Source organism: Lepisma saccharinum, chromosome 1 (assembly GCF_977018435.1).
Source record: "Lepisma saccharinum chromosome 1, izLepSacc3.1, whole genome shotgun sequence".
NCBI lineage: Eukaryota > Metazoa > Arthropoda > Insecta > Zygentoma > Lepismatidae > Lepisma > Lepisma saccharinum.
In genome coordinates, this window is record NC_139229.1 from 151,058,497 (window position 1) to 151,069,868 (window position 11,372).

Genomic DNA, 11,372 nt, shown 5'->3' on the forward strand with positions numbered 1-11,372 from the left:
ATTTAGAACATATTTTAGTGGGAGTTCTGAATTTGCCTGGGTTACAATTCTTTTGGTGTCTGGCCCAATTGGGGCTGGATATATTCTTATTACACTGATTGCAATATTTTTGATTTGGCATTTTTGTTGTTGGTTTATTATATAAGATTTCCTGGGGTTCAATTCAAAATTTTGTACTTAATATATATATATATATATTGTTCAGCTGTGTGATTTGTATATTTCTTGTGTATATTTAATATGTTAATATTATTAATTTTTATTCTCAGTTTATTATATAAAATTTTTTGGGTTTTAAACCAAAACTCTATGCTTATTATGACAGGTTGTAAAGCTAATAGCCTACAAGTGGAAAAAGAGAATAAATATTGATCTACACTGACCTTCCGCAAATGCCTGCACAGACATGCATGTCCTAGAAAGACAATGACCTAGCGCTGTGTTATGTATTGATTTTTGTATAACAGGCTGGGACAGATATAAGCCTGACTCTAAATATGAGTGGATTACAACAAACAAGCTGGATGCAACAAATATCAGATTTTTTTATACAAAATATAAGCCCTTTTGTTCAATATACCAGAAATATATTTAATATGAATTATATATTAAACCAAACAGGCCTGTAAGTATGAGAAGCACTGTAACAACACATCTGTTCTCCTCAGCCACTCTCACAATACTGGCTGAGGAGTAATGCAAAATCTCTTTATATACCCTAAGCACGGATTAAAACATCTGAAACAATAAAGCAATCAGAATATAACACATCATCACATTATGTCATAATTAACCAATTAGAAAACAATACATGCCTAATAATTTGCTTCATAATATTAGATAATAATTTGTTGCACAGCATGATGTAATAGCTCTTGCATCATAATTTGTTGCATAATATTGGATAATAATTTGTTGCACAGCATGATGCAATGGAAATAAACCAGAAGTAAATATGTGTGGGTATGGGTGTGGGTGGGTGAGAGTGGCATTTTGCCTTAGTTTTTAAGTGTATCCAAAACAATATCAAAAAGGGGCATATTTTTAACAAGCTTATGGACAACAATCTGGCTGATGCAACTTTTGTAAGTATGGGCAAATCAATCTGAGGGGGCTCATCATTTGTACACTAGAATTCAAGATTCTTGGGATTTTGACAGAATAACACACTATAAACAATAAAATCATATGGATACTTGACATAATTTTAAGTGTGGGCAAATCAATCTGAGGGGGCTCATCATTTGTACACTAGGATTCAAAATTCTTGGAATTAAGAGCATATCACACTTGAAGAATTGGGGAATAAGGGCATCTTGGCATAATTTTAAGTGTAGGCAAATCGGGCTGTTTAATCAAATGAGCTCATCATTTGTACGCTATAAGTGTGCTGGTTGTATATACTTTTATACTACTGTACTAGAACACAGAGTTCCTGCCTGATAATGTCGATTGAGATATCACTATACGTATAATGTGAATGCAGTCAAATCCAACTTGCTTCACCAAAAATGTTCTACTCTTACGATACATAAAACATTGGCAACTTTTGCATGTTTTCATGTTATGCGAGGGAATGGAAATGAAATCGGTCGCAACTGTATTTATGCCCCCTACGTATGGACCTTTCTCCTTTGTACTACTAGCGATAAGCCGAAAAACATTACGTATATTTTGCCCTACTAGTGTAAAAGAATGAAATTACGTGCTAAACATATATTTAATTCATACTAAGCTGCGAAATAATGCAGATGAAGCATCTTGCGTAAAAAATAGTGTTCCTTGTTTATTTTATCACATTTTGCACAAACACTTTAAAGTGCTATTTTACGAAGAGTATAGTCAAAAGGTATAATTTAACAATACAGGGAATTTCTTCAATTTGTTTGAAATTTCGGATACTTACTAATTTGGGTCTCCTAATCACGAATCTGCACTTAAAATTTGGCGCTCACGTATAGAAATTCCTGAATTATGGCTAGCCCCACGGACCATTGGCGCTAGCCCCACGAACCATTGGCGCATGGTTAGGTTAGGTTAGGTTAGGTTAGGAAACATAGTTAAAAAAATTTAGGGTCGTAGTAATATCAGGAATATATATATTTCGTTCTTTAAGTATTCGAAACGGAAAATGTTGCGATAAATAATGAGCAATTGTGCATTGTCGGTTGCGATGACTGACCCTCTTATTTTGCAAGTTTGATACGTGAGCGCCAAATTTTAACTTCAGATTCGTGATTAAGAGCCCTAATTTAGTGAGTATGCCGAATTTCAAACAAAATGGAGAAATTCCCGGTATGTTAAAATCGCTCCTAATTCTGGCTACGCCCGTGTTCTAAAATTGTGAAAAGTACTCATAGCACGGAATATAATTCCTTGTAAAAAAAATAATTAAAAAATGAAACAAAACGCCAACGAATCAATTGGCATCATCTGCACAAGAATCAGCAGAATTCCAGCCAGTTTCGTGCCCAAGGTCATAATCTACCCCATTTGACCCAGTATTCCCATAAATAAAGAACACCAAAGGCAGTGAAAGATGGCCAAATTAGTACCGACTACTAAAATAATTATACGTACCCCCCCCTTTCCTTCGAAAATGCTGAGCACGTCACAGTTTCCAGTCGTCAGAAGGAAATGAATGAAAAGAGCACCATCTTAGGTGTATCGATAATGGAAATAAAATTTTTCCATCCAACTGTATGCAGCCATTTACTAACTTACAATAATGCATATAACAGAAACCGTAATATACAGTGATGGACAAAAGTATTCATACAAAGGCATTGTCTGAATGAAACATGTTATTATACAAAGAAGACCGTAAAGGCAAGTCACGTCTGTAGCACATATGCTCCATTGGAATGGCAAGAATAGAAACGCAAACCAATTGTGTGCATACAATTAAAATTGTCGTGAGAAATGTGGGTAATCCTTAGATAAGCTGCTTTCTGGATGGTCATAAGTATTCATACACCAGGTTATAAACCCCAAAAAAAGTTCGTGAAACAACCGTTTCCATCATTCAGTCCCAGATATGTGTTTACTGCAGTTGCACCTGTGTAAGGAAGTGGTTGGTTTGGTGTTGGCGTGCTGCAGGAAGTCAAATGGGCCGCAAAGGGAAGGAAACCACGATCGAAAAGAGGAAAATTATGATATCATTATACCACAATAAGAAATCATATTCTAAAATCGCAGACATACTTGGGAGTAGTCGTGCGACTGTGCAAAGTGTCATCAAACGATATAAAGACACAAAAGTGCTGATAAATAGGGAAAGGGTTGGGCATCCTCAGAAACTTACTTCGAGAGAGAAAAAAGGATTGTTGAGAATGATCAATAAAAACCCAAAATTAACATCATTAGCAGTGTCGTCACATGTTCACGAACACCTGGGAAAACAAGTGTCCTCAATAAGTATTAGATGGCTTTTCAACCGAGCAGGGTACAGAGCTAGTGTACCTAGAAGGAAGCCATACATCAGTAAGAAGAACAAGAAGGCCAGATTAACATTTGCAAAGGAGTATGTGAGTAAAAGTTTGGACTTCTGAGATAAAGTGTTGTTTACGGACGAGAGTATATTCAATATTATCCATAGTGATGGTAGAATTTTGGTGTGGAGAAAGGCCAATACTGAGCTTGAGCCTCGAAATCTCTTGGCCACAGTTAAACATGGAGGTGGTGGCGTTATAGTCTGGGGCTGTATGTCAGCCTCAGGTGTTGGAGAACTCGTCTTTATTGAGGGAACTATGGATAGATTTGTCTATTTGGATATTCTGAAGAACAATTTGCAGCAGAGTATCGATCATTTGGGTCTTGGGAATGATTTTCACTTCCAGCAGGACAACGACCCTAAACATACAGCTGAGATTGTCCGCCTTTGGTTGTTATATAATACTCCCCACACACTCAAAACTCCACCTCAGTCCCCCAACCTTAAGCCCATTGAACATCTTTGGAGCCATTTGGAAACCAGACTCCGAAAACATGACATAACAAGCAAGAATAGACTGAAAGAGGTCATTTTGCATGAGCGGCACAATATTACATCTGAAATAACCACGCCTCTTGTTCATTCTATACAAAAGAGACTGACAGCTATTCTCCATAACAGAGGAATGTATACTAAATTATGACGACATGGTATTTGTTTCTTTCTTTTCTTCAAAGTGAACTTTTATGTTGGTGTATGAATACTTTTGTCCAGCCAAAGAAGCGGGTATTGAGAATGTTTTGTATTTTATTTTTCTACAATCAGCATCTGATATTTATTTTTGTTGTCAATATATCGTTTGGTGCATACATGGTAAAGCATTAACAGCTTTGACTTCCTTATTGCATTCCTAGCTACTGCAATTCGTCCTTTCTTCCTTTCAGTTCCACTGTATGATTACTTTTGTCCATCACTGTATATCGCTTTCACAAATATTTTTTTGAAAAATTATCGTCTCATTATTTGTAGGGTAACATCATGAAATTTATAACCTTTCTTAGAGAACAAAATCACATGACGTGCGGTGATACAAACATGCCAATTGACTTATTTTTTGCATCACGATGTAATTTGTGGACCTTAACCCACTGTACCCTCTCGAGAATACGTCGATTTTTTTAGGATATAGATTTCGATGTGTTAAATTACATAAAATTTGCTTCAGGGTGCGGACACCACAAATAACACATATAAGGTCTCAAAGTATGCCCCTCGCACGTAAAAAAATACTTATCTCGGACTATTTCCACTTTTTATTCGCAAGGTTATTATAAATGATGGACCCATTTTCAAAACATCATATTTATTGAGGTACAAATCCAAAGTGAACAAGCTATATACCAATGGAAAGAGGAAGGTTCAAAGTTTGTTACCACAATGTTTGTAACTGTTATAAATGTTCAATGTGGCCACCATTGGCTGCACAGCAAACATCGACGCGGTAGCCAAACTCGTTCCACACACGCGTAAGCATATCTGCTGAATCGACTTCCAGTCGCTTGAAATTGCTCAAACCAACGCCTAATGCTTTTCCCAGTTGGTGGTTTGCTACCGAATTTGGTACGGAATGCCCGCTGCACTGCAATTTGCGACTCACTTTTCGCGAACTCAAGCACGCAGGAAACCTTGTGCTCCAAGGTCGCCATCTCGCTCACAACTGACAGAGACGGTCCTCGCGCGAACTCTACCGGCCGCTTCCGCAACCACCACAGCCCGCCGGCCGCTGCCCGCCAGAAACTTTGAACCTTCCTCTTTCCATTGGTATATAGCTTGTTCAATTTGGATCTGTACTTCCCTACCTATGACGTTTTGAAAATGGGTCCATCATTTATAATAACCCTGTATAATAACATATAAAATAACCTAACCCATGACACAACAGCCATCGAAGGGCTTTGGCCTATTTCTCGACTGCCGTCTCCCTCCACAATCCTGCCTAGAGGTGTGGAGATCTTCAACAGGTAATGAATGGGGTGACGTTGGGTCAGCATGTCGAACCCTCAGCTGTTATAGGAGATATTCGAGACCGGGTTACGCTACTCACTCGTAGCTCCCCAATTGCCTCACGATGGTGGGTTGTCACCGGTCCTATACACAGGCAGAAAACCTAGAGAGTGAACCGAGGCGGTGTTATATGCACACTCAAGAAGCGAGAGAATACTTGGATATGTTAACAGTACCAAACCTGACATTTTTAACAAAGAAAGGTCAAATTTCTATCAGCATCAAACCTAACAGCGTAAATCCATTATCATTAAAGGTAATACTCCTAACGAAATGAAATCGATCATATATAAGATACCTTACAAGAAAGATATCGTCTACAAATATACGTACATGCATACCTTTAAAATCTACATTATCCCCTATGTAGTTGCAAAGGGAAATGTGTCAAGTAGCACCTGAATGACGTACCACTTTCACAGCTATTTATTCGTAAAAACCGGTGGTATGCAAACTCAAAAAGCGAATCAAAATTTTAATCGACATTTTTCCATGTTTTATGTAACGTAAAATTTGTTTCTGGGACAGGAGAACAAAAATAGCAAGAGATATTTGACCCTAACCATACCATATAATTCCACACATTACTTAGCTAAAACACATCTCAGCGAGCAAACAACAACAGGCAACATTCGTAACAAACAATCTTAAAGCATGCCAAAGTTTACACTTTTTAGCTGGAGTACAGAGGAAGCCATCAGGTAATAGCAGGTGCGTGCCTACGAAATCGCATGACGTGATGCAAGAAAGATACCGATTGGCATGCTTTGGAATCGCAGTAAAATTCCACACAATGCTATCAGAATGTGTTAAGTTTGAGTTACCAGAACACTGAAAGCGAAAAGTTGAACACGCTATACACATATATAGGACAATGTGATTCACAATTAGGGTTGCCAGACCTTCTATTTCAAGTGAAAGTTTATATTATTTTCAAGTACGTATTATGCATTAGAACATACAAAAGACGTATGTCGGTGTTGTGTGTTAGTGTATGAAACCTAGTTTTTACAATCGTGTTCAGTGTGTGTTTGGCAAAGGAGGAACATAGCAAGCCAAATATTTAACACTAGGATTAGCAATAATAATGTGAAATTGAAATTTTCAATTCAAAAACAATGAATTTTGAACTCGTGAGTATGAAATTCCTATTGTGATTTTCTGCATATCCCATTAAAAGACGTATTTTAATGCATATGTGAAATATAGGGCATGTTCGGACAAACACGAAAACCTCTGGTAGCTCTAGCTTTACACTTAAGTGGCATAACAACACTTCACTTACCTTGTTTAATCTTGCAATAAAGATGTATTCGTGAAAGGCATCGTAAGGTCGTCATACAACAAGCACAATTTTGTCGTTCTTGCCACACACGCTACAGGAATGGAACGGCTAGTCTACTGTACGTACAATTAGATTTGCAAAATCGAATGAGCTGCTCACTACAAGACTCATCGTACCTCGAATCGTAGCCATATTCTAAAGTCGACAATTATCACACACTATGCATATTGTTTTAAACTATCTTTCACTGTTGTTCACGCTTAAAAAAAACACTTGAACAGCCCTACGATTAATCAACTCCCTGTTGACACACACTCCTACTGGTAGAGCTTATCGCCAGCGAAGGACAATTGAACATCGCACAGAAGCCAGTACCTTTCGTTGTACGTCACTACCATGTAGCTGCAAGCCTCGGAGTCTAGGGGGCGTGTACGTAAGCAACCGGAAGCAGAAGAACTGGTTTTTGACAGAACTATGTAGGATATCGGGCAAAGATTTGTTCATAATATTAATTATGCCGACATTTTGCACGAAGCTCAACAGAACACAAGTATGACAATCGAAATAAACATGAAACACAACCATAATTCACCAGTTGACGGTAGTCTCTGGAACTGTCCTGCGGTAGTATTGAACTTCGGACCACTGTACGTGAATCGTAAAACCCCGTTCTGGAAGTTTCCTGAAAGGTTTGCTCAACCTTAAATCGGTAAAAAGGAATGAATGCTTTCTCATTTCCGGACTCGAAGTAATAGATACAAAACTTTAAAAACTATTTAAACAAACTAAAAGCATAACTTTTTGCACATCAAAACACACACATAACCTATCAATAAATATTCGGAATAAGTCGTAGAATCAATTTTTAATTTCGCAGTACCGTGCATTCGAACCAGATACTCTCAAACAGTACGTTTCGGTCTCGTCAAGATATTTTCATGCTCCTGTCTTGTTCTAGGTATTTTTCTTCTCTTCTATTTCTGTAATTTTCCGCCTGTTGGATTAATCGCGTTATTGAGGATGAATGATGAAGTTGACGATGGACAAAACATAGCGATTACAGCATAAATTTATAGACGCTTGAAAAATCTACCCAAATAGGCAGGCAGTTGTAATGTCGTTGCCTTATAATCATAGGCGCCAGCTCCATGGGGCGTAGGGCTGCTCGAGCCCCTCCTCCATGTTAACGATGTGGGGGCAGAGCCCACCAAAAAAAATTGCTTAAGAGGATGTAATGTATTATTTTGCTTCTCTTGTAAAGTTTACTCTGAATTGTACCACATGAACTTAACTTTAAATACACATTTGAAATGTTCTAGACCATCAACTTTGGGGGGCTGAGACCGCTAAACCATCAACTTTGGGGGGGAGCTATGACCAGAGACAGCAAAACACATGACTTATTACTATATACTAGTATGTAATTATGAGTATTGTTAATTTTTTTGCTAGAAACAGTTTCAAAAGACTATGAGCATGAACTAGGGTAGTGGAGGGGACGTTCGGGCTACAAATGGCTCTCACATGACATTCAGAACGAGATCATTGATATATTAGGGAGATCTGTTTTGCGCTCGGTGGTAGCAGATATTAAAAGTCGGGAATATTTTGCTATTATGGTTGACGAAACTTGTGACATATCCATCCATGGACAATTAATATTCTCATCCGAACTGTGAATAAAAATTTTGAGGAGGACAAAACTTTAAAAAATGAGATAGTGAGTCATTCATTAATTTATTTCAGTGATGAGTCCCTCCCAATAACTTCGACAAGTCGGCGCCCCTGTTTGTAATCAAGGGGTACCAGGTTCGATACCCGGTGGAGGCACATTGTGGTTATGATCCTACTTTAAACTGTAGGCTCAGTCACGATGAGCCTTTCTATGCATGAAGAGGACCTTGACTATTTTTTTCAAGCACGAAACTAGGCATTAACTTGCCTTCCAACCTCAAAATCCTAATCGGATTAAACGTGTAGCAAGCAGTGACATCAAAGACGGCGCCAGAGAGGAGAGGACGTTCACCAGTAGATTAGGCAGTCCCCTTACTCTACCCAGCAAACAAGAAAAAACTACATGAACACGTTTGTATTGTATTAGGGATATATTAAATATTGCTTCCCCTCCAGAAAATATTCTCCCCTTCTACTTTGCTATTTTTTTCTGGCGCACTTTTCAAGTGACAGGCGACCACCCTTAATTCTAATGTTAATTAAAGATTTATTGTAAGTTGAAGACATCATGGGAGTGGAGTCAAATTTCAGTACCCCCTGCAGTGACGTAAATAGCACCCCCGCAACCCCCGGGGGGAGCACGGGCTTCGGGGGCACAGTAAGAATGATAAATTAAGAAAGATCGATAGTTAACAAAAGTTTTCCTTTCGGCGTTAAAATATATTTTCAACCAAACATATTTTATTTCTATGTCCTTACAACTGCAAACAGAAGATGTTAATCACTAGAAAATCAGTGAATTACCAGATTAGAGGAAAACCTTTCTTAGCTGAATAGTTCAAGTCATTGATTACGTCATCGAAGGGTAAACGACAGGCATGAAAATATGTTTTTCTACCGTGCTTTAGAGATTGTAGTGAATCAAGTAAACAATAGCTTTCAGTGTATGAAACAAGTCAAAGAAAGCTTCACCTTTTTAAGCCTCACCACCCTAACGGAACACACAGACAGACAGTTAGTGGAATTTGCTGTTTTCTTGGTGAAATATGAAGAAAATGTAGCTACAGACATTGTTTGTTTTCGGAATGTAGTGTCAAAACTAAAATAATAATAATAAAAATGAAAAACATGTCGAACATGAGCGAAGTTACAGAATTCCTGTTGATAGTAAACAAATTTCTGGCTAGTAGCATTCCTGACGTATGCACTGCTTATATATGCTGTATTTGACGATATTTGTGACGTCCTCATCAACTGAGAGTTCGTTTTCGAAGCTACAATTGATCAAAAATTACTTGAAGAACACAATAACAAGAGTGAGATTGAGTGGACTGGCGTTGTTTAGTACCGAAAGTGATCGGGCTCAAAAACTGGACTTGACGAAACTAGCAAAAGAATTTGCTTCCATAAAAAAACGCATAGGACTGGTAATTGGCAATTAACAATATCGTATTTTTTGTAGAAACAGTGAATTTTCATATGTAATGATAATGCATATCTATCTACAGTTTGTCTGTTGTCTTAACCTTTCGTACCAGTTTTTACATTAATTCAAATTACATGTATGTACCTTCATATTTGTATATGTCTAATGTAGGCGTGAAATAATATTTTAGAAAGGAAAGCTTATTTATAAAAAAAAAAAAAAAAAAACTGAAAGTTGCGGGTGGGGCGCAGAACGTGTTAGTTAGGCTACTGTGGAAAATCCTCACTCGATAACCGGCAAAACCCACTTAATACTTTTTTTTTCAAAATGTTAGGCACAGTCAGGCACGTATCTAGAAATATATTTCGGGGTTTCCTAATCAAGTGTCTAAGAAAAAATATGTTTAAATTAAATATTAATTAAAATATGTAAATTTAATAATATCCCATTTTTATCATTACATGAATAGGCCTACGTAAAAGTATGGTGTAAGAATATAGGTATGACAGCACGTATTTCTTATCTAGCTTGCTTGCTCTTAAGATCGCCAAAAAACAAGGAAATTAATGTCAAATAGATAAAGAAATTAATATGTATTGAATAATAAAAAAGGATGTTAGATCCAATTGAGGAATGGTAAAGTTCCTGATTAATAATTAATGCATATTATCATAAGTAGTACTATGCATGAATCTTCTTTAATACTATCCTTCAAAGCAATGATCCCACTATAATCATCCTAGCCTTCCAGTTCAAAGTAAAAAAATAGCAACCGATTACAGTACAACAAATGCTAAACAAGTACATTTTCATTATTTCATTTCAGTACTTGGTAAGTTTTTCGGTGTGGTCCTGAGCCCCTGGACCCCCCTAAATACGTCATTGGGCTCAATGTAATGTAAGTTCAACGACCGTGAAACATACTTCTGTACTGAAAGCCTATGAATTTGATCACAGAAACAAAATAGACATTTAGAGCCAAATCCGGATGCTAAGAATTATTCATTCTTTGACTAGGATTCGAACCTGCCACCTCTTGACATTGTAGCGCGTTAAGGTGATTAGTCTACCACGGAAGCCAGCGTTCTCGGTCTCGTCTCGACAATTCTGGACCGAATCCATTTTTCGGGACAAAGGCGAGAATCAGTACCGTCCCTACCTTCTCCCCGAAAATTCAAAGCTTGAGAGGTGTGTTCCGCTTGCATGAAATTAAATTCGAATCCTCCTCCTGTTGTTTTTGTTCCCAGACTTCGACAACGACCAGCACCTGGGGCCGAGGGATCTGGAGCAGACCCTGAAGCTTCTCACGCAGAACGAGCTGACTCCGGAAGAGGTGAGCCAGGTCTGCGAGAAGGTCGTTGAGGAATCGGACGTGGACGGAGACGGGAAGCTGTCCTTCATCGAATTCGAACACGTGATCACCCGAGCACCAGATTTCCTCAGCACCTTTCATATCAGGATATGATGCTCTTGCAGGGAAATCCTCATCA

At 37.9% G+C, this 11,372-nt stretch overlaps 1 protein-coding gene across 1 annotated transcript in view; it reads left to right on the top strand.

Annotated features, from left to right (window-relative positions):
* The window catches only part of Cib2 (Calcium and integrin binding family member 2), a 147,939-nt gene extending 136,567 nt beyond the window's left edge, over nucleotides 1-11,372 (top strand). The window contains exon 5 of the mRNA XM_083140407.1: nucleotides 11,130-11,372. Within this exon, the coding sequence (XP_082996533.1) occupies nucleotides 11,130-11,347 (218 nt within the window). The 3' untranslated portion in view covers nucleotides 11,348-11,372. The remainder of the gene's footprint in view (nucleotides 1-11,129) is intronic.